We start from the raw sequence: 25,207 nt of genomic DNA on the forward strand, positions 1-25,207 counted from the left end.
AGCATGTGTCCTTATTACATGTTGCAGTATCTTTTGGGTATATGCCCAGTAGTGGTATGGCTGGGTCGAACATTTCTTCTTGAAGGGTCATGAGCCTGGTGCTTCTTATTTGAAGGGATTAGCAAAGTTCCTTCCTTTCCATTGTATGTCCTCTTTGAGTGTACTTGTGACATACAGCCAATCACTCAACAGAATTACAATAGTCCTAAAAAGGTGACACATACCTTAAATCCCAGCACTCAAGAGGCAGAGGTAGAAGAATGTTTGATTTAAGGCTAGCTGGGTCTACATATCGAGTTCTAGGTCAACCAGGGCTACATAGTGAGACCCTGTCCCAAAACCCGACAAAACAAAGCAAAACAAAAGCCATTGGGCCAAGAAGACATGGGGTGGGATGGATTGGGCTCCTATGCCAGCTTGGGTGGTTTGGAGATGGAAGTTTATAGAGAGCATGGGGCTGGCTGTAGGTTGTCTGGGTTCTATGGTTTGAAGATGGTAGTTTCTGGAGAACAGGGCTGTACAGTGGTTGTCTTAGTTGTAAAATTCTTGACGTTGTAAAGTTCTGTGAAGGAGTATTATTTTAGCAACTCACAAAAGCTATGACCCAGTTTACAAAGAGCTGAAGGCCATATGTCAGGAAGTGCTGTTTTCACGTTCCTTTTCAAATCTGTTAACTTACATGATTTGAAGAAAAATAATGTAAATTCCTCTTCTGAATTGGGGGTTTATTTTCTGTGCAATGTATGCATTACTAAAGGTCCATCTTAGCAATCTGACTCTGCAATCCATGTATGTCACATGGGGAAACTTTACAGAATCAAGTAATGCAGTGATGAATCAGGTAGGAAATGATGACACATTCGGGGTAGAGGAGGAATGTTTAATAAAAAGGAATATTTACACAGGGTGAAGGGATGGTGGAGGAGGCCTTCAAAGCTGTTCCTCCTACGCCTGGAGTAACAAGGGAGGAGCAGTTACTGGAACCCAGTGAGAGATGTAGAAGATGCCATCCAATAGGAGCCATGACTCAGAAAGGGGAAACAGCCACTGCCAAGCCACAGGGTGAGAAGGAGTTCTTCTGCCCTTCCCTTCCATCAGGCGAACTTAGCTGTAGTCTACAACAGAAGAGGACCCAGGCTGTGCGCCTATGAAGCATAGAATGCTAGATCTAGAGGGGAAAATGGAAAGTAGCCACCACGAGCAGATCAACAATTTGCATTGGGCAGTTCTGCTTCTTGCCTTCTACTCCAAATTGATATTCCTTAGCAAGTGTGGGAAATAGGGAGCTGCCCCATTTTCAGAGGAAGAGATAAAATATAATAGATCTCCCTTCCAAATTTACTTGCCATGGACTCTATATACTGGTTTAGAATTTAGGTCTTATTTTTGAGAAGAGCCTCTGAGATCAGAAAAACCTAACTGGGGTCAGGCCGTATCCTCCAAAACACAAGTTAGATATGCCTACAGAGAGAGCATAAAGAACATTTGAAGCAATTCAGCAATGTCTAAACACTAATAAGAATCATACTAAAACTGACACACCTGTAATCCCAACACTAGAGAGGCTGAGGCCAAGAGTCTGAATCTGAAGCCTGAGCTACTTAGTGAGAATCTAGCTCCAAAGTGAGACAGGAAATGAAGAATGGGGTTAAGGAGCAGTAAACACAGGGCAGAGATTTTAACAATACAAGAAAAAAATCAGCAAAGTACAGCTTCCTGGAGCAGCTGCCACCATGGTTGATCCTGCTACACAGCCTTCACCTTCATTCTTCACTCACCCCCATTTTCTCTCCCCACTTTTGTGATACAGTCAAATTAGAGCCCAGGCTGGCCTCTAACTCCAGGTCCTCCTGTCTCACTTTCTAGAAAGCTGATGTCACAGCCATGTGACAGCCATGTGACAGCCATGTGACAAGTCCTTCTTGACTGTATTTTCCCTGGCATGGACTGTGTTCTGCCACACCACACACACACACACACACACACACACACACACACACACACTCACACACTCCTGTTACATACACATCTTGTTTTCTTTGATGCACATGCAAACTCTAGTAGATCTGTAGATTTTTTTTCTGACTTCCAAAGTTTTCCCAGATAAGTTACTTCATTGCTCAGAGTCCCAGTTTCACCTCTAAAATGAGAGTAACCTCATCCGCCCACCAACTTCTCGAGTTTCCAGAACATTTAGCACTATGCCTGGACGAGGAAAATGTTAAGAAGGTTAGGACCAGTGTTTTTCTAGATGCCCAGTTTAGAGTTCATTCTGACATCACACACACCTGGCTCCACTCTCTGACCCTTGGAAGTGGTGATGGTTAGAATAATTCTGTGCCTGTTCCTCAGTCAGGTAACAATCACGAACCATGACAATGGTATTTCAGAGAGCCAAATGCTGATTCGTCTACATGTGCAACACAAAGGGATTTGAAAGTGTAAAGAGAAAGGGCCAAGAGAGACAAAAGGATGACTGAACACACAACACCTCCCCTCCAGGCGACTACTACTCTCAGATCTGGCCTAACTAATAAGCTAGGCCAAAGCTAAACTCCAAGGAATTTAAGAAAGAAAAAGAAAAGGACCTATCAGTGAGAGTTCTCATATGTGGATTTCTGGCTTAATTTTAACATTATGTTTCTACTGATATTTTCTTGGAAACAATGCCAAACCTTAGAATTCTCAGCAAGTAAAAGAAATGTTAGTGCCACACTTTGCACAGTGGGAAGCTGAGTGTGCAGGGTCAGTTGAAGAGGCCATCAAGGGCAGCGTCCTAGTTAGAGTTATGATTGCTATGATGAACCATCAGGACCAAAGCAAATAGAGGAGGAAAGGTTTATTGGGATTACACTTTCTTATTTAGAGGAAGTCAGGTCAGAAACTCAAGCAGGAGCCAAGAGCCAGGAGCTGGTGCAGAGGCCATGGAAGAATGCTGCTCCTCATGCAGTTGAGGATCACCAGCCTAAGGGTGGTACCACACACAATGGGCAGGGACCTCCCATCAATCACTATTTGAGAAAATGCCCTACAGGTTTGCCTACAGTCAGGTCTTATACAGCTACATCTTATGTAGGCATTTTATTAAGATTCCCTTCTCTTAAATGACTTTAGCTTGTGGCAAGTTGACATAAAACAAGCCAGCACAGCCAGGAGAATGAATGCAAGTATGCAACCTCATGGGGTTGGGGTGGGTGCTCTAAAATGTACCAGAGACCTGGTAGATGAGAGTCTCTCGGGACTCAAAGGTAGGGGGGAACCTTAGATGAAATGTCCAATAGTAGAGAGAAGGAACTTGTAGAGTCTACCTCCAGTAGAAAGAGCATCAAGTGGAGGGATGGAGCTGCCATTCCACAGTCAAAAACTCTGACCCAGAATTGTTCCTGTTTAATTGTTTTGTCCTGCAGGGACAAAAATGGAGAACAGACTGAGGGAAACGAGGTCCAGTGACTGGCCCAACTTGGGCTCCATCTCAAGAGGAGGCCCCAAGGCCTGACACTATTTCTGATGCTATGGAGTGCTTACAGACAGGAGCCTGGCATGGTTGTCCTCCAAGAGGCCCAACAAGCAGCTGACTGAGACAGCTGCAGATGCTTACACTCAACCAATGGACTGAAGTCAGAAACCCCTGTGGTTGAATTAGGGAAAGGCTGGAAAAAGCTGAGGAGGAGGACTACCCCGTAGGGTAGGCAGTCTCAACTCACCCGACCCCCTAAGATCTTTGAGACACTGAGCCACCAACCAAGCAGCATACAAGAGCTAGTCTGAGGCCCCAACACATGTATAGCAGAGGACTTCCTGGTCTGGCCTCAATGAGGGAAGATGCACCTAACCCTGGAGGGACTTGAGGCCCCAAGGAATGGAGAGGCCTGGTGGGAGGAGAACATCCTCTTGGAGACAGCAGGGAGGAGGAATGGGATGAGGAACTGTGGGAAGGCAAACTGGGAGGGCCGGGTGGGGTGAGGGATAATGACTGGACTGTTAAAAAAAAAAGTAAAAAGAAAAGAAAAGAAAGAGCCAGCACAGAAGGCATCCCTCAAGTTGCCACTATGGTTATGGTTCTGATCAAAGTCTTGTCTGCAACCACATGAACCACCTGTTTTTGCTTTTGGTTTTTCCTCTTTTTGTTTTTTCCTGCTTGGCTCTGTATACTAGTGAAGGGGGTAGGTGGGCCCCATAGGATTATTCATAGAACCTGGTCTTTCATGTTAGCTACTTAGTTCTTACATGATATCAGTGCTATAACCCATAAATGAACACTCCTTTGGAAATGAGACTCCTTGGCTCCTACTTATCAAATGACATCTTTACTACAAATAACTAGCAGATACTCATCTCTGCCCTAAGGGTATGCATGATAAATCCAGCTTTTAAAAACTACAACAGCTGTACAGCCAAGTCTTTGAAGAGATAGTTGAGACTATCTTTCAGCTCTATGAGAGTCAATATTTCCACACTGCAAAGAGTTTAAAGAAGCTAGCCAAAAAGTCCCAGACTTTTGCAAACACAGGTTTATTTTTCTGTGTTCTTAAAAATAAATGCCCTGGTGTTACTTGAGAATGAAAGACACGATAACCAAAACACTATGGGCTGCATACTGTAGTGTGCTATTCTCTGACCTGTAAAAATAAATCTCGTGTAAGTATTCTCCCGATAAAAGAAGAGCGAATTGGTCTAAGTATAAGCGAGAGATCTTTATTCTCTTTACTGCCTATTATGGTGATGGGGGAGTTGAACTCCTACTCTGAGAGGAAACACTGGCTCAAATGTCCGTGTCTTTCCATGACACATTGGTTTAAAACACGAAGGAAGGTGAAGAAGTAGACACTGATCACCTTTTACAATTTTTTTTCCCAGTACTGGAGATCACCACCAGGGATTCATGGTCTAAGCAAACACTAGACCACTGAGAAACATCCCCAACCCCTTCTTAGATTCTCTTCTGTGTTTTTCCACAATCTTACAGCGATACAGGATGGTTGTGATGACATAGCATGTTGGAAACATGATTATTTCATTATCAGTATTAATGGCATCTTCAAACAATAGTCATGTGTTCAGTTTATCTATTGAATGTACTAAGACAATGCTAAATAGAATATTTTATAATAGAAATCTTAGGTTGGAAACCCATCACCATGGGAGAGGCATAGTGGTATTCTATACACGACACACCGAAGGGTTAAGAAAGCCGAGCTGGGGATGGACTGTGATGGAGAAGGCTCAGGTAACTTTACTCTGCATCATCCTTCCCCTCTCACCTCCCTCCCTGTTCTACCTCCTTCCAAAAGTTACCTTTCTCCTTACCTCTGTGCAACACACCCAGAAACCCTCTGGGTCACGGTCGATGCCGTGGCTGTTTCCTCTACTGGGAAAAGCATCTTTTACTCTAGACAGCCATGGTCTGCTTTCCAACTTTCTCATCTCCTCCAATGTTCTGTCCCATAGAGACCTTCTGCAAATACCCTTCCTAAATTTGTACTCTACAATGGCCTCACACTCACTGTGCAGTTGGAGATGACCTTGGGCTTCTGATGCTCCTGCCCATACCTCCCCAATGCTGGGGTTACAGGTGTGTGTGCCACCGTATCCAGCTTTACGCAGGGCTGGAGATGGAGCCTGGGTTATGCACATGCAGGTAAGCACAATAGCTGCAGCCTGATGTGCTCCCCGTTAAAACAAGAAGCAAGCCAGGAAGTCCCTCTAAGCATACTGTGAAAAGGATTTGATGCCATGCTTTAAGAGTTGTGGACATTGAATCTCAACCCTCAGAATAGCACTGTAAGCTGTGTGCTTTCTCCATTCTACAGATGGGGGGGGGGGGGAGATAATTCAGTCAAACAACTAGCTCAGGAGCTCATCCCTTTAAACCCAAAGCATCAAAGCTAGTTTCTGTTTCCAGGTTCAAAGGCCATTCTATTGATTCCACTGGGCAGAGATCTACCACAGCCCTCTCTTTCTCACTGAATTTCTGGAATAGAAACATTCTGGAAATGAGCCTGGCCTATCTAGATAGTACCTAGATAGTACCTATGTAGGTACTATGTAGGTACCTAGGATACAATTTTATATTGTAGTACATAGGATAGGGCTTGTTATGGACTGGGTTATCTTAAATGTTTTGAGTGAACAAATGAATGAATGATATCAAGAGTACAACCACTATTAATCTCCTGCAAACTCAAAGTAATGCCCCCTCTGCCTCTCTTTTCTTTCTCCCTTTGTGTACATAGGGGAAGCCAGACCAGGCCTGCCACTGGGGGATGTAAGAGCTCAGGAGAGGAGGAGCCCACACAGGGAGCCTGACAGTGTGGTAGAGCCCACACAGGGTGAAGATGTGTCTAGACACAGGAGTGCTGTGGTGGGGAGGAATCACATGGAGCCACAATGGACATTTAACAGCATAACCTACAGAGAAGGCTTCAGTGGGCTATTAGAGCCTGAGGAGTGAGAAAACTACCCACATGATTGGGTAAGGCCCATTGTAAGGAGCCAGGCCTAAATGGGGTGGGCATCAGGATATAGAAGCCTAAAGGAAAGAGGCCTCTTGGTCAGAGATGAAGCTAGCTTCCGACGAATAGGGAGAGTTCTGCACAGGGGTGAAATAGTGTGTGAACTCAGAATCCACGTGAGGGTAAAGCATTTTGCTATGACTGGGCTTGTAAGCCTAAGCAAGTTTAAAGATCTGATCAGAAGCATACCATGGGCTGTCAGGACCCATCTGGCATGAGAATGGTGCCTGTGTAGGGCAGTTAGGGGCTCAGATTTGGCCAACCGCATGAGCAGGAAGAAGGTGGTGTGGACAAGAATGACCACAAGGTGATGAGAGATTGGTCATGTAGCTTGGCTGACCAAATAAGCCAAAGTATGAAAGAGAATAGAGAGCAGATGTCACAGATGAAGACAGGGAATAAAAATGAACAGTGTGGGACTGGGTTGGAAGCAGGAGCTTGATTCTAGCTCATATATTTTACAGAAATAAATACATGTGTGTCTTCTCTGCCTTCATCCACCAAGAGAACATGAAATTTGCAAATCTCCCCCCCCAACCCAATGATAACAAGCCTTCCTCATGTACCAGCCTCTGTATTTACATATTGGTTTTTTCTTTCTAAAGGAGACAGAGTTCCATTGAAATAGCAATTCCAGGGAAAGAGAAAAACAAATTTTAATATTCTGTTCTTCAATAAAGTATAGAGGAATTCAGTGACTCAAATGGTCTGATCACAAGAACACTGATGCCAGATTCAGAGGGGATCTTCACCAACCAAAGTGGTGCAAATTCAAACCTCAAAATGTAGGGGGTTAATAGAGCATGAATGTGAATGAAATAGAAAACCATGACTCCACACAAACAAAGGTAAATTCAGAAGTAAAAATATCTGCCGATCATATAACTGCTAATGACAAGGAAAAGGACAGCAAGATGCAGACAGGCTTGGACCAAGCAAGAGGACTCAAGTAAACATCATCAGTGATGGACACACTGAAATCATGAACCAGGGGATTACATGTAATAAGTCCTGGTCTAGTTTTTGTGAGGGTTCTATCTCTCAAAAATACAACACAGTATCATGAAGAAAGACCAAATTTTTCCACCCTATGATTGTCAAGAGACAAAAGCCATGAGAGTCAAAGAGAGGTGAAGAACTATTCCTAAAAGGTCAGAGTGAGCAGAGATGAGTGGCTCTGAATTAGATCCTGTTACTAGGAAGGGCATGATTAGGATAATTAGCAAAATGTAGAAGGGTGAGAGGTAAATGGTAACATGCCTATCTTAACCTCCTGACTTTGGTTATTGTGTCACGCTAATGTAGTATCCTATCCTTGGGAAAATACTCTGTCCTCATGGTGGCAATGTATCAGGCCCAGAATCCAATCTCAAGTAACTCACAGGGAAAGGTTGTGTCCTGTGCTCTTGATGCTTTTGTAAACTCATTATAGTTTCGGCATTAAAAATACTTAAAGATGAATCAGGAGGCTTACTTCCTGCAGGGAGAAGATAAAAAGTTCATGAGTTTTGTAAACATAGAAAGTTTAGTCTAAGCTATAATCACAGTGCAATTTCTATCATTCAGGTTAGACAGAGGTTGTGAATGTATATGTAATGTGTGCATATATGTATGTTCACATGTGTGTAGGTATGCACACATGTTTTTTTACATATATGTAGAGGCCTGAAGTTGACATCAGGTGTCTTCCTCAGTCACTTACCACTTTACTTACTTAGACAAGGTGTCTTAGTCAGGGTTTCTCTTGCTGCAATGAAACACTATGACCAAAAAACAAGGTAGGGTTTATTCAGCTTACACTTCCACATTGCTGTTCATCCAAAGGAAGTCAGGACAGGAACTAACACAGTGTAGGAACCTGGAGGGAGGAGGTGATGCAGAGATCATGGAGTGGGGGATGCTGCTTATTGGATTGCTTCCCCTGGCTTGCTCAGCATGTCTTCTTAAGGAACCCAGAACTACCAGCTCAGGGATGGCACCACTCACAATGGGCTGCCCCCCAACCACCCTGAGCATTAATTGAGAAAATACTTTACAGCTGGATGTCATGGAGGCATTTCCTCAGCTGAGGCTCCTTTCTCTGTGATTGTGTCAAGTTGACACACTAAACCAGTCAGTACACAAGGTCTCTCAATGAACCTGGAGCTTGCCCATTCTGGCCCATCCAGCTAGCCAGCTTCTTTTAGAAGTCCTCTGTCTTTGTCTCTGTCTTCTGGGTGCAGGGAGTGGGCGGCTGCCTCACTGTCTGCCATTTTACATGGGCTCTGGGCACACAAAGTCCAGTTCTCATCCTTTTGTGGCACTTTTACTCAGTAGCCATCTCAAGTCCTGGGGTTTCTATCAACTATTTGGCTTTTGAGTTATAAAGTAGTGAGTATGTATGAAACAGGAAACAAAACAGTGAGGTGGTCCATGGAGCTGCTTTCCTAAGAATTGTAAGCTTTGTCTAGCTTACCTGATCACCAGTAAGTCAAGGTAAGCACTAATAAGACATTAAAGTTTGACTTCAAGGACTGATATTCCTGACTATCCTATTCTAGCAGAGTAATAAAGCAAATATACTCACAACCAAGAACTGATATTTCAATGTACTTGCAGTGTTTTGAAATTACAATGCCTTTTTTTACCAGTATAGACTTACTGAAAACTGTAGGTCCCACATGAGGGAAGGATTCTGTACCAAGAAAGACTGGCAGCATGGCTACGAGAGGCCCAGATCCTTATACAACTACTTGAGCCTTGGGGTTTCACAGCTTTCTCAGGCTGCTTCTTCCTTAACTACAGAAGAGCTGTTTTAACCATGTTTACTACTCAGCTCAGCTTCCACAGATACAAAGCATTCCACCTCCCTAAGAAAGAAAGAGTCATTATCCTTTTAAAACGACCTTGTGTGCACGTTGGGGCTGTGGTTGTGCACACGTGGGGGTAAGGCCCCAACTTGTGGAAGCTGGTTTTCTCTTTTGACCACTTAGGTCCTGGAGATCAAATGTAGGTCATCAGGCATGGTAGCAAGCACCTTTACCACTGAGCCACACTGCTCATGTGAAACTTGTTAGTCTCTAAAGTTTCATAATGTGACTTCTATTAAACTTTCCAAAAATTCCATATGACAAGCAAGTAAATCTCTTTGCTGACTTTCTCCCTCAACCATAAATCTATGCTGGAGAGCATAGGTTGTGTTTACTCTAGAGAGTATGTAACAGGACATCCAGGGGAATAGACTTGTCTGGACATCTTGGTCAAAAGATGGCTTCATTCTTTTCAGTACTCATGTCCAACCTACCTCCCTTCCCCGTGCTGATAGAGGTTTTATCCTTGGAGAAAGAAAGCACAGTCATCAATATAGAGTTTAGGCTTCATCTCAAATCTTGCTTCTGCCATTACTATTCAAGCTTGCAAGAGCTACCTAGACTTTTTCCTGGGGGGTAGTATTGGCACATCCCATGGACTTTTTAAAAGAATCAAGTGATACAACCTGTAAAATGCTGAACAGAATGTTTGCACACAGAAAATGCTTTTGTCTTGTTTTGTTTTAACAATGTCAGTATTGTCAATTTAAATAAAATTTTGTTCATGTTTTTAGGAGCCTGTATTAACAGTGTGTCAACTTGAGTCTTTTACTATTTAATACTTTCTTTGAATTAGAGACATATATATCATCACCAACACCACCATTACTACCACTACCAACACTGCCACTGATACAACATCAAAACCACCAATACTGATACCATACCATTACCACCAAAACAAGCATTAATAACAATACCTTCACTGCTACCACCACCAACTCCAACATGAACATTAACATCACCACTTTTACCATCAACAAAGCCAGCATTTATAACATTATCATTACCCACAACAGCCTTAACACAACCAAAACCTCATAACAGCTACTATACTATGAAAATCAATATTGATCCCTCAATATAATATCAGAACCAATAGCAATAACACCACCAGCATCATCACCACCACTATCATCATCATTGTTAGCACATCACCACCATCGTCATCGTTGACATCGTTGTCGTCACCATGTTGGTATTTGCCTGATTGCTTTGACAGCTGTTTCTAACATTTTGAGGTTGACTGAAGTCCTGAGGCCTGGAAGTCAGAGATCATTGTCATTCATCTATGTTCTCAATAAGAAAAGCCCAAGCAAACAGTGACTGGACCAACTTCCCAACTTACCTCCACACCATCCAGGGACATCTTCTCCAGGCAGTCTAATTCTTCACTCTCATTTGATTCAGGCCTTGACTTAGTGTCACCTCGACATATAATATATTTTTGGGCCTACATAAAGAAGAAAATAACTCCATAAAATATTCCCATTGATCCCTCCCTTCATTCTGTGTATTTGTTAAGATCCTTATCATTCCTCTCAGAATCTGGCATTATGCACATGTCTCTGTGTGCACAAGCTTATCATCTTTCTCTCTGAGTAAATAAAAGACTCTCTAATGGCAGGCCTTATTTATTTGCAAGTAAAACACTATTTCAAATAGTAGATTTTCAATAAATATTTATTGAGTGAACAAATGAGGGGATCTAATTTTCAACTAAGTTTAGAAACAACCCTAATTTTTAATCAAGGCCAAAATTCCATGGGAAAATGCAGTATTGCCACATTTGCTAAGAGAAAGAAGAGGAGGAGGAAGAGGAGGAAGAAGAAAAGAAGGAGGAGAAGGAGGAAGAAGAACAAGTGCAAGAAGAAAAAGAAAGGAAAGAGGCCCTCAAAATCACCTTTGCCATGAAGCTCTTATTACACATTAATTGCAGAGTGTATTTCTGCTTTTTTTTTTCTTTAATTTTGTAGGTTTTTCCCTTCTCATGACATAGGTTTCCAGGAGCAATCCCCCACTCTGTTTCATCTGGAGGAGTAGGGGTCTTTCTGCTGCCCTGAAACCAGTTCCTTCCTAACTCATTAGCTCCCTACACCATCAATTTCCAACATTCCCCAGGTCAGCCCCCAGCTCCCCATCTGACATGGCGGCATATGCTGGCTCTGCCCAGTTACTTGTCTCAGTTCATGAAACCTTGCCATCTTAGTTACCTTTAACTGCCAAACTGACAGTTAAGAGTCACCTGTGAAGGAACTGTCAAGTGAAATATTGCCCAGAACAAACTTATCTGTGGGCTTGTTTGGGGATGGGTCATTTTGTTTATCATTTGATGAAAGAAGATACAATCCACTGAAGACAATACCATTCCCTGGGCAGCTGGTGCTCAGTTGTATAAGAAGGTATCCAGGGATGAGCCTGTGAGTGAGGCTTAGATTCCTTTTCTGACTCTGCTCAATGATGAACTGTGACCTGGAAGTATAAGCCAAATAAACCCTTTCCTCCCCTGAAAGTGTATTATCACAACAAGAGAACTCAAACTAGAACACCTGCCACCCTGTCTCAAGAAACTCAACTTCCACTTTGCTCAGCTTTGGCCGTTTACCCTGTTTTAGTGTGCAGAGTCTATTTCCAAGTCTTTGAGGTCCAGACTTCTTACTGTGGTTACGATGAAAACAGAACCAATTGAACACTCTGATCAATCCTGTTTGTAACCCTTCGCTACAACTGACCAGAAGACCTAAAAGCAGTCAGACCCTGTGTGTTGTTCTGAAGGCATGTCTTTAAAATATGTATTTTTAAAAAAATATTTCTGCAAAGAACTCACCATTCTGTACCAAACTCTAGATCCTGAAGTGCTAATTGTGTTAATAAAGTGAGCATCTCATCAGCGCCTGGAAAGTTCTACTTTGACTCCAGTCTATAAATAGGAAATTTAATTTAGACAGAAAAATAACTCCAGACTAGTTGCTTTTCCCCGATGGATGATCTCACAAACAGCAGCCAACTTTTACAAAAGAGCAGGAAGCAAAACAAAACACTGGTCTGGTCAGCTGCTCATCCCTGAATTTATTCTACTGTCTTAATTCAGAAGAGCGTGACACAAGAATGTTTAGCTTCGTCGACCTAAAATTATATGTTTCAGTAATGTTTTTCAGAGTGTAAATTACACCTTGGAAATAATGGCATTATACTTAAACCCATTATTTTCCATGAACTTTTCTCCAGGCAAAATAAACTGACATCTGATAAGCATTTTATTTCTTCTGCCAAAGAGCAGTCCACTGGGGGTTAGAGTTAGAATCTGAAGCTCGATTTTCCTAAGAATTCAGATAAAAATGTCAAAGTAGTAACATAAATAAAAATCCAGGCCAGAAACTATATACAAAACCCCTTTAATAGACTTCCAAAGTAATCCTGCATCCCAGAGTCTTATTTCTTCTTCTTTTTCTTCCTCTTCTTCCTTCTTCTTCTTCTTCTTCTTCTTCTTCTTCTTCTTCTTCTTCTTCTTCTTCTTCTTCTTCTTCTTCTTCTTCTTCTTCTTCCTTCTTCTTCTTCTTCCTTTTGTTCTTCTTCCTCCTCCTCCTCTTCCTCCTCCTCTTCATCTCTTCATCCTTCTTTTTCTCCTCTTCCTCCTCCTCCTTCTCCTCCTCCTCCTCCTCCTTCCTCCTCCTCTTCTTCCCCCACCCCTCTCTCTCCCTCCCCCACCCCCAGACATGGCTTCTCTGTGTAGTTCTGGCTGTCCTGGAACTCACTCTGTATACCAGGCTAGCCTCAAACTCAGAGATCTGCCTGTCTCTGACTTCTGAGCACTGAGATTAAAGGTGTGCACCACCACCACTCAACCAGAAGTCTTGTTTTCATTTCAAACTATTTCAAGTAATGAATCCTTGGGCTTTTTTATTTTGGTACACACCCACAACCTTGCACACACTAGACAAAGGCTGGACCTCTGAGCTACAGCCTGGAGTGAGGAATCCTTAACAAAGGACCAACATGGGTGTGTAGCTTTGGCTAAAAGTTGAACACAGAAGTAAACAAATCAGTCAGCACATACCAGAAGAGCCTGAACTTCGAAAGTGAAGAGGCCATTTTGACTTTTGACTGTACACTTCACCTCAGATGTGAGTAATTGAATGTGTCCACTAAGCGATTTCACCTCCAGAAATGCATGTTACAGTTAAAAGGATGCTTCCATGGGCTTCCTTGGGTACATCCTATGAAAATCAAGTGGTCCTTTGGGCTTTAGTTTTTAGATCTTGTAGTTTTACAAAATGGATTTAAAGACAGCAGCGGTGTCAAGCCACCACATAAACTGTGTGTAACTATTTGCACACATGAACAAAAAGAAAAGAGAAAGTACCCTGTGCTCAATTCTCCATCGCTTGTCATACATGTCGATAGAATTGTAAATATCTGTTATCTTACATTAATAAGAAAAGGAAAAAAATTGAAAATAATTGTGATGAAAATCCTTACTTTGAAAATAAAGTTTTCTCCAAAGAATTTCATCTGAATGAGAGTGGTGACCCGTCTTCAAAGTCCACTGAAATCAAATGGAAATCTGGAAAGGATTTGACAAAACTCTCAAGTCAAACAGAATAAGGCCAGCAGGAAGAGGCAGCAGGAAGAGCCAGAGAGCTTCTTTACCTGGTTTACTGAGCATTCTGACGCAGGTGCTGGTGAGTTAGGGGAGGTCGTCTGATACAGGTGCTGGTGAGTTAGGGGAGGTTGTCAAAGATGATATTTGGCCAAACCCCTTGCAGTACTATTTTGTTCCTGATATGGATGATGAAGAAGAAGCAGAAGATGATGATGATGATAATGACAACGATGACGACGACAACGAAGAGGAGGTAGGGTTGGAAGATATTGATGAAGAAGAAGATGAGGATGAAGGTGAAGAAGATGACATTAAGGACAAAGGGGAAGAAAGAGAGGAGGATGAAGGCAAGGATGACTAGCACAGAAGATTGATGGATTCCAACCTACTTTTTTAATTTTCTCCAGTCCCTGGGAGCAAGTTGGTCCTTCTCCCCCCGTCCCTCTGTGCTCAGTCGCCCTGTATTTGAGGTCTCAACATCATGGTTCTCAATTAATTTGGGGGGAAATATCTTGAGCAAAATAATTCAACAACAGGAAAAGAATCTCCACATTTCTATTCTAAATTCATTTTTATCCTTTCTTATCTCAAAAATTTGTGGATACAACACCACCACCATGCTCTATGGGAAAAAAGAAAAGCCCTCCAGTTCCCTCGGCTCTGCTGGAGGCTGGAGAGTGCTAGGCCCTGTGCAGTAGTGCATAGAGTTCTCGCTTATTTCTGTTCTCTGGATGTTGGGCTCAGAGATTACACTGTGTCTCTATGTGAATACAGGCAGTTAACATTCACCAACATGTATCTGTCTACTTTCTCTTGTTTGATAAAAAGAAAAAAAGAGAAAAAAGGGAGTATAGATGGTGAGCATGGGTGGGTTTGAGGTGTCGGGGGGTAGGTGGGCATCTGACACCATGGCTTCTCCTTTGGTAGTTTAATTGTAATATTTAACAGACATCCTTGCAATTTAAGGTGACACTTTTAAAATAAAATTCTTTCCTGATGGTGACTTGAGCCCTGACACTCAGGGAGAACTGGGAGAATAAGCAGAACCTATAGGGTTTTATTTGGAGTTTGACATTCTCTGTTGTAACTTTATTTTTAATTCTTTCTTTTTTTTTTCTTTTTTTTTTTTTTTTTTTTTTTTTTTTTTTTTTTTTTTTTTTTTTTTTTTTGGTTTTCACTGGAAAGAAAAAGATGTCATTTTAAACGTTGAAGTGTACAAGTTGCTTTGTTACAATAAAATCAATGTGAACAAAAAAGTAGATTAGATGAGCTGCATCAAAATTTGAAAATTTTGTGCATCAAAAACTATAATGAATTTAAAACGTAAGCATATAAGCTCAGAGAAATATTCACTGTTATACATTTGAAGCACCCACATCTAGGACACTTATAACTCAAAAGGAAGATAACTCACTTTTAAAATGGAAAGTGTTTGAAATATTTCTCTAATATTTGAAATATTTCTCTAATAAAGATATTAAGTGACCAACAAGGACCGGAAAAATGTTCAAAATCATCATCTGTTATTAAATGCAATCTTTTCTTTTTAATTAATTATTTTTTTTTTTTTTACTTATTCACTTTACATCCTGCTTACTGCCCCACTCCTGGTCATCCTCTCCCACAATCTTTCTTCCTATCATTCCTCCCCTTCTTCTCTGTGGGTGGGGACCCCCTCACTGGCACATCAAGTCTCTGTGAGGCTAGATGCATACTTTCCCACTGAGGTCAGACAAGGCAATCCAGGTAGTAGAACATATCCCATGTACAGGCAACAGCTTTTGGGATAGCCCACACTCCATCTATTCAGGACATACATGAAGACCAAGCTGCACATCTGCTGCATATATGTGGGGAGGCCTAGGTCCAGCCTGTGTGTGGGTGGGTGTGTTTTGGTTGGTGGTTCAGTTTCTGAGAGCCCCAAGAGTCCAGGTTAGTTGACTCCGTTGGTCTTCTTGTGGAGTTCCTATCCTCTCCAGGGCCCTCAATCCTTCCTCCTATTCCAAGCTCCCTAAGCCCCATCCACTGTTTGGCTGTGTCTGCAGCTGTCTAAGTCTGCTGCTCTGTGGAGCCTCTCAGAGGACAACACACTAGATTCCTGTCTGCAAGCATAACCGAGTATCCTTAATAGTGTCAGGGACATGGGATGGGTCTCAACTTGGGCCAATTATTGGTTGGCCATTCCCTCAGTCTCTACTCCATCACCCATCCCTACATTTCTTGTAGGCAGAATAAATTTTAATGCAGTTTTTAATCACACCTGATACCAAGTCCAAACCCACTAACATATTTACAATATTTTAATGAGAAGTAGACATCTGCAAGAGTATGTCCAACCTTTGTTAATAAGAATGAAAAATGGTGGCTGGGAGATGGTTCAGTCAGTCAAGTGGTTGGCACATAAGCATGAGGACCTAAAGGCAGATCTCCAGCACACACACAAAGGATGTGCATGGGGTTCATGTGTGTGATCCCAATGCTGGGGAGAGAGAGACAAACAGAGCTCATTGGCCAACCAGCCTAGGCAAACTTACATGCTCCAGGTTCAGTGAGAGACCTACCTCAGAAATCATGGACTGCAGGGAGTCTTGTGGAAGAGTGGAGGTGGAAGTGAGCAAGTTAGACGAGTCAAGGACACCACTAGAAGACCCTATAGACACTCACACACAGGCACTCACACACATTCACACACACACATTCACAGATATGCACACACTTTCACACACACTCACACAAATCATGAAAATAGGAGGTGGTTTTGTTGGGGTTCCATGGAAAGGGGAAGAGGAGAAGAGATGATAATGGGGGAATATGTATGTATATATGTATGTATATATATGTATGTATATATATGTACATATATGTGTGTGTGTGTGTGCATGCATGTGTGTGTGTGTGTGTGTGTGTGTGTGTGTGTGTGTGTGTGTGTATGTTCTATATTCACCTAAGTCTAAGTGATGCTGAGCAGAACAAAAAGCTTTAACAGTCTGGACTGTAACTTCTTGCCATGGGCATGGAGCTTTGGACCAGGGTCCTGCAGATTGCAACTGTCAGGGTTTAAGTCCATCTTTAAGCATTTGGGAGGAGTGACAAGTAAGATAGAAAGTTAAAAATAAAATAAACATTTTATTGATGTATGTACTGCATAATACAGCCCTCACAACACTAAGTAGAATTCCATATGAAGCAGCATTTCCACTAGGTATGACTCCCAGAAATTGAAAACGGGGACTAAAACAGATACTTATGTGTCAATTTTCATAGAAACACTATTTAGAATAACTAGCAGACTGAAACAATCTGAACCTGCTAAGTGATGGACAAATTAAAAACAAAAACAAAAACATGCTATATATCATGCAAGCCAATATCGTTCAGCTTTAGAAAGGAATGACAGATAAGGCCAGAACACCAATAGGGATGCAGAAAGAAAGGTCTGTTCAAGAGTTTTCAGATGGGAACCAGGACACTATTCATTTATGGAACATTCCAGCAAATAACTTACCTACATTTTGTCCTTGCACTGAAACTCCAGCAGGTTGAATTGAAAGGCACTGGAATAGTTAATCTGGAGGAAAAAGTTTCCAGATAGCACAGAATGCAGCTGTGGCATGGGGGTTGCCACCTAATTCTATTCAGTTGTACAGGGAGAACTGGGAGCATAAAGGAGAACAGAAAGATCCTAAATGCTTGCCTCTGACCCAAAATGAAACCACAAAATTGGGGCCAAGAGAAGTGTGGCTGTTAAGGAGATTATGGACATCAAAATGAGCCAAACATTTATATTCTACCAGTAGGGAAGATGTCTTGAGGGTGCTTCAGGAATTGGCCAGATGCCACCCATCCCAGGTTTTAAATCATTTGCAAGATTTAGCTTTAAGAAGAGCACACACGCAGGACTAACTACAGAAATGCTTTTCTGTGTTCCACCATCTAGGCTCTCAGAGGTCACTGTAACCTCAGGGAGCCCGGCTACTGATTAGGCTGCTGGCAGACATTGGTGTTGGCCATGTAATGCTGGTTTTGCATGGATTCAGAATGAAGGAGGTATGGAATCATGAAGACTTTCACCCAGAGTCCAAAGAAAGGATGGGGAAGCCTAATACTGTGTGTGTGGTCAGTGCCTGAGGGAAGCCATGACAGGAAGAGCATGAGATGAGAGCGTGAAGGCCAAGGAGACCCCAACAAGTTAGACATGCTGAGAACAAGGAATATCTGTAGAGAGAAGATGCAGGGACAAGTCGGCCCAGCTTAGAACCATGTAGCCTGCAGCCATTGAGGCTGTGGGGTCTGGATGACACAACTCCCTCAGAACTCACACAATGACACCATGTGTTCTGAAGGCCAGATGTGCCAGGGCAACAGAATATAATATGTGCACAGCTGGATCTCAGTATTGCTTCCGTCCCATGCCGACTCTCTGTGTCCCCATGTCTCACACTTTGATGGGAAATGTCTGTCCTGTTGCCTCGTGTTGTAAAAATATTAATTTGCTCTTGACTTTGTAGGACTCACCAACAAGAGCCTTAAGTTAGCTTTTGGATAATGTTGCAGCTGTTAAGACTGTGGTGTGTCAGTAGGGGAGGAGGTGGATTCATAGAACACCCAAAATTCTTCTGTTTTGTGAAATGGACATAAGCTTTTAGGTACCAGGGTGGAAGACAATGAGGGGAAGACGAAACATCCCCCATAACCTTATGTTGGTCCCTGTCTGGTGGTGATATTTTGGGAGTTTGGGGAAACTTTAGGAGGTGGAGCATGGAAAAAAGGCAGACCTCTGGGGACATGCCCTTGGAGGATGATTTAGGACTTGGGACTCTTTTTGCTGTCTCTGTGAGGTGAGCAGATCTGCTACCATGCCTTACCAAAGCTCATAGCAATGGGGCCAACTCAACGTAGAGTGAGATGTCTGCAACCATAATAAATCAATATTTCCTCTTTAACAAAGGGAACACAAAGGAAGGAAGTGCGAATGTATGGTACGATTTAATGAACACAGAAAGTACTGCAAGTGAAAGGAGTTGGACACAAAAGGTCACATGGTGCCATTTATGTGAAACGCCAAGAATCAGCCAATTAAGAGGATTCAGGTTTTCAGAGGTCTGGCAGCGAAGAGAGGGAAAATTTGCTTAACGAGTATGTGTTTCCTTTCTGAATGATGAAATGTTGTGTAACTAGACAGAGCTGGCAGTTGTGCAACATTGTGGATAACTGGATTTCACTAGTGGTAAAGGTTATGGTATGTGAATTTTACTACATAAAATAAGTAGTATGCTGTGTGCATCAAAATGTCATGCTCTACACAATAGAAAGCATCATGAGAATTGTTAAAAGATAGACTATCAATTATTTTTTAAGATGTTTGTCATCCACATAGCCAAAGAAAGCATAGTATCAAAAAAGCATAGAAAGAATGGCAAAAATATAAACGACACAAGGAGAAAATGGTCTGAGGACCAACCAAAGAATTCACAGAAGAGTCGGATACTAAACAACCAAGCCCAAAAAAAAAAAAAAAAAAAAAAAAAAAAAAAAAGTATGAAGTTAGATTCAACCTCATTGTGATCAGGAGAGTGCAAATCCAAACACATTTTGTATTTTATCAGACACACATCTAACACCAGTGAAAATGATGAATTAAAAATAATACCTTGCTATGGAAATATCCCCCAAACAGTGTCAAGAACAGACAAGTTTCAGATCGATTTGTAGAGTAAACTGACACGTATATACATTTTGAACACATTAACTGTGAGTGTAGACATCCTAGAAAGAAGAACTGCCTAAGGAAGGGAGCCCAGCAGCTTCGAGATGGTGGCTGGCCCTGGAGATGAGGGGGACATCAGAAGAACCCGACAATAAAACACACTGTTGATGTTGTCTATTGTGAATAGTTGGTGCTGATGTCTTTGTTATATGTCTTCCATGCTTGTATCCCAGTGACACTTTCAGAGTTAAATAACCAATAGTTTACTAAAGGTTTATTATTAATAAACAAGATACAGCCATACAAAGACTACACAAATTTGCCATGGTGCGAAGATTGACTAAATGTGTGTGTGTGTGTGTGTGTGTGTGTGTGCGCGCGCGCATGTGCGCACACGAGTACCTGTGTATTAGAGAGAGACAGAGAGAGTCAGAGAGGCAAAGAGTAAGAGAGAGACAGAGACAGAGAGAGACAAATAGATACAGAGATACAGAGAGAAAGAGTAAGAGAGAGACAGAAAGAAAAAGACAGAGAGAGATGCACACACAGAGAGTGGGCAGGGAGATGTTCAACATTGCTAAGTTTAACATCTTTGAAGAGGCCGCACAGTAACAGCTTCTGTGACACTTCCCAGTCAGAGATCCCTGGCAGTGCAATGCCACAGAGCCTTGTGTGTTCACACAGGACAGCATGTGCTGCAACTGAACAAAGGTGCTTCCTGTTCTTGTGAAAAAGCCAAACAGACAACAAAGCCAAGAACAAATTCTGTTACCCACCCTGGTTTGTTCCACATTTTCCCTTGACCTAAAGTTTTACTTATTTGCTCATTGACTTAAATCTGATGTAAGCCATAACACTGCAGATTGTATCAAACATAGTTTTTCGAATTATCTTTGCTACTACACTACAAGCCATTTGTATTTGAGGCCCTTTTCTGGTATCAGCTTGTGTCTCCTGAAGGATAACTAATGGAAAATGTTACTACCACTCGCTGATTTTACAAATGAACTGCTATTGATTTCTGGGCTGTGTATTCTAACATCTAAGCTGCTATACAGAAATGAGAATTAACTAACGAAGCTGGTTAAGAGGTTCTGCAGCCCCACAGCCCAGATCTTTGTAAATGTGATGTGTTGAGATTGCCTGCCTGCTCAGCACATAGGAATGCTCCATTTACAGGCTATTTTCCCCAATTAAGAAACATTTTTTTTCTAATGCAGGCTTGTTGGAAGAAGCTCCAACTTGATGTACTTAGGTCTCTTGAACCTTACCCAGGAGATAAGACAGAGAAGTCTGTCCCTAAGAATCACTGTGAATTTATAAATACTACATGGCTATAAATATGGCTTTAAGATGAGAATCTCTTTGGTGAGAATGGTGACTTATTTTTGACTATAAAGAGCAATTATGTCTTATGTAGAAAACACCAAAAAGTTATTACCACATGTCATTATCTAGAATTTTTAGAACATAGCTTTTTGAGCTAAAATACAAATTTCTGGTGGGCAGGAACTTTGTCCTACTTGGTTAGCATACAGCTTGGCACCTAAGCCAGGCCTATTACAAACAGGGCAGACTCTGGGTAGCTATGTGGGCCTTGTATTATATTATCAACAGACAAGATATATGCCTTACTTTCTGCTCTTGGAAGAGCTGAGTAAAAATATTAGGATTCTACTCATTCTGAAGCAGAAAAACTGTCTTTAAATATGAAGAAATCCCAAGTGCAGCGTGATTACCAACGACCTATCATTGTGACTAAGCAGCTTCAAATGAGAGAAGATTCCAGAAACCTGGTCCATGGTTGCTTGGACCTGTGATGTCTCAGTGGTAGCAGACAGATAAGAGCTTGGATCCCAATGCCCATCTGAGGAGTACATCCCCAGTGATCTAGCGTCCTCTTATCAGGGTCTATGTAAGGACCTTCCTTCCCAACAATGGAGAGGGTAAGCAAGCCATTAACACATGGCCTGGCTCATACTGTTAAACCACAGCATAGACGTTCTTATTCTAGAAAAAAAAGGCATAAATCTCACGCTAACATCTGCAATGACAAGTAGCAGACAGTCAACCCCCACTAACTTCCAAAAAGCCACTCTTTATTCTGAAGGATGAAGATCAGAGAAGATACTGATGTTGATACGTAACTACACATTTGCACAAGCCAGGAAACATACTGTCGTGTGACCTGACATCCTGTTTGGTTTTTTTCTTTTCCAGCACATGGGGGAAACCCTGACCTAAGCCAACCTGGTCAGAATTGTTATCTGAAATTTTGAGTTAGAACCAATAGACTTGACTTCAAATTTACCAGCAACAAGTCACGCTAGGGCCTCTGTGGTGGATATATTTCCCCGCTGAGAACTGGAGAGCAGAAAAAGCCAGTCATCAGCAAGAGAGACCAGTGAGGTAAATATTGTATCAGTTTCCTGTTGTTGCTGTAAAAAAAAAATTACCACAAGCATAGGGCTGTGGGGCAGAAGTCTAAAATGGGCTGGCAGGCCTGTGCTCCTGCAGGCTGCAGGGACACCATTGCCTTGCTTCATCCACCCAGAGGAGGCTCTCTGAAGTCCTTAACTCCTAAATGAGTCCCCCTTATCCCCCTTCTTGTACCTCTCTGGTCTCTCTCCCATAAAGACCCTCCCAATCACACTGGGTCCTACTGGATAATTCAGAATAATCTCTCTAGTTCAATATGTTTAACTTAATCATATCTACAACATCTGATTTTCCACTTAAAATGACATTTTTACAAATTCCAGGTACCTGGGACATCAGTGTGGAGAAGGATGTCATTTTTTTCTTTTCTTTTTTTATTAGATATTTTCTTTGTTTACATTTAAAATGTTTTTCTCTATCCAGGACTCTTCTTTGGAAACCCCCTATCCCATCCTCTCTCCCCCTGGCTCTTTGAGGGTGCTCCCCCACCCACCGACCCACCCACGCCTGTCTTCTCTCCCTGGCATTCCCCTACACTGGGGCATCAAACGCCCTCAGCCCCAAGGGCCTCTCCTCCTACTGATGTCTAACAAAGCCATCTTGTGCCACATATGTGGCCAGAGCCATGGATCACTCCATGTGTATTCTTTGGTTGATGGCTCATTCCCAGGGAAATCCAGAGGGTCTGGCCTGTTGACACTGTTGCTCCCTCCATGGAGCTGCAGAGCCCCTCAGCTCCTTCAGTCCCTTCTCCAACTTCTCCTCTATCAGGGACCCCACGCTCAGTCCAATGGTTGGCTTCAAGCATCTGCCTCTGTATTTGTCAGGCTCTGGCAGAGACTCTCAGGAGACAGCCATATCAGGCTTCCATCAGCAAACACTTCCCAGCATCCCAATAGCATCCCGGTCTGGTGATTGTATTTGGGATGGATCCCCAGGTGGGGCAGTCTCTGGATGGCCTTTCCTTCAGTCTCTGTTCCACACTTTGTCTCCATATTTCCTTCTGTGAGTATTTTGTTCCCCCTTCGAAAGAAGCACTGAAGAATCTACACTTTGGTCTTCTTTCTTTTTGGGCTTCATATGATCTGTGAATTGAATCTTGGATATTCTGAACTTTTGTGCTAATTTCCACTTATCAGTGAGTGCATACTGTATGTGTTCTTTTGTGACTGAGTTACCTCACTCAGGATGATATTTTCAAATTCCATCCATTTGCCTGTGAATGCCCTACTCAATGATAACTTGGACAAGAAAGAAATTAAAGACTTTTTAGAATTTAATGAAAATGAAGGCACAACATACACAAACTTATGGGACACAATGAAAGCAGTGCAAACAGGAAAACTCATAGCTCTGAGCACCTCCAAAAAGAAACTGGAGAGAGCATACACTAGTAGCTTAACAGCACACCTGAAAGCTCTAGAACAAAAAGAAGCAAATATATCCAAGAGGAATAGATGGCAGGAAATAATCAAACTCACGGCTGAAATCAACCAAGTAGAAACAAAAAGAACCATACAAAGAATCAACAAAACCAGGAGCTTGTTCTTTGAGAAAATCAACAAGATAGATGAACCCTTAGCTGGACTAACCAGAGGGCACAGAGACAGTATCCAAATTAACAAAATCAGAAGTGAAAAGGGAGATACCAGAATGTACCAGAGACCTAGGAGGTGAGAGACTCTCGGGACTCAAAAGGAAGGACCTTAGATAAAATGCCAAACAGTAGGGAGAGGGAACTTATAGAGCCCATCTCCAGCAGGAAGACAGGGCATCAGGTGAGGGATGGGGTTGCCATCCTACAGTCACATCTCTGACCCATAACTGTTCCTGTCTGAAAGAATTACAGGGATGGAAATGGAGAGGAGCCTGAGGAAAAGAAGGTCCAGTGATAAGCCCAAAGTGGGATCCAGCTCAAGGGGAGGTCCCAAGACCTGACACTATTACTGAGGCTATGGAGCACTCACAAAAAGGGACCTATCATGACTGCCCTCTGAAAGAACCAACAAGCAGCTGAAAGAGTCAGATGCAGATATTTGCACCCAACCAATGGACAGAAGCAGCTGACTCCTGTTGAATTATGGAAGGCTGAAGGAAGCTGAGGAGAAGGGCAATCCTGTAGGAGGACCAGCAGTCTCAATTAATCAGGACCCTCGAGATCTCTCAAACACTGGACCACCAAAATACATCAGCTGATATGAGGTCCCCAACACAAATACAATAGAGGATTTCCGGGTATGTGTTCATTCAGAGATGATGTACCTAACCCTCAAGAGACTGGAGGCCCCAGGAAGTTTAGAGGTCAGGTAGGGTGGGGCCTGGGGGTATCTATGTGGAGGCAGGGGGTGGGGAGGAGGTGTGGGATGTGGAGGAGTTGGAGGGTAGATGGGGGTGGGGAATGGAATATGGAGTGTAAAAAATAATTTAATAAAAAATTAAATTCCCAACAACTACAAAAAAAAGAAGAAGAAGAAGAAAAGAAAAGGGAGATATAACAACAGAAACTGAGGATATTAAAAAAAAAATCAGATCCTACTACAAAAGCCTATATTCAACGCAACTGGAAAATCAGGATGAAATAGACAATTTTCTAGACAAATACCAAATACCAAAGTTAAATCAGGATCAGATAAACCATCTAAACAGACCCATAACCCCCAGAGAAATAAAAGCAATCATCAAAAGGCTCCCAACCAAAAAAAAAACCAGGACTTTAGTGCAGAATTCTATCAGACTTTCAAAGAAGACCTAATACCAATACTCTTCAAACTATTCCACAAAATAGGAACAGAAGGAACACTACCCAATTCATTCTATGAAGTCACAGTTATGCTGATACCAAAACCATACAAAGACCCAACAAAGAAAGACAACTTCAGATCAATTTTCCTTATGAATATGTATGAAAAAATACTCAATAAAATTCTCACAAATTTAATCCAAGAACACATCAAAATGTTCATTCACCATGATCAAGTAGGCTTCAACCCAGGGATGAAGGAATAGTTCAACAAATGGAAATCCATCAACGTAATCCACTACATAAACAAACTCAAAGAAAATAAACCACATAATCATTTCATTAGATGCTGAAAAA

At 42.1% G+C, this 25,207-nt stretch overlaps 1 protein-coding gene across 1 annotated transcript; it reads left to right on the top strand.

Annotated features, from left to right (window-relative positions):
* The first annotated feature begins 914 nt into the window (after positions 1-914).
* On the top strand, positions 915-14,325 carry LOC116085191 (protein SET-like). Its single transcript, XM_031362628.1, has 2 exons — positions 915-1,062; positions 14,072-14,325. Exons 1-2 carry the CDS (start codon positions 915-917, stop codon positions 14,323-14,325), a joined length of 402 nt encoding a protein of 133 aa, XP_031218488.1.
* Positions 14,326-25,207: the final 10,882 nt, after the last annotated feature.

The sequence above is a fragment of the Mastomys coucha genome, unplaced genomic scaffold (assembly GCF_008632895.1).
Source record: "Mastomys coucha isolate ucsf_1 unplaced genomic scaffold, UCSF_Mcou_1 pScaffold9, whole genome shotgun sequence".
In the NCBI taxonomy this organism is placed as follows: Eukaryota; Metazoa; Chordata; class Mammalia; order Rodentia; family Muridae; genus Mastomys; species Mastomys coucha.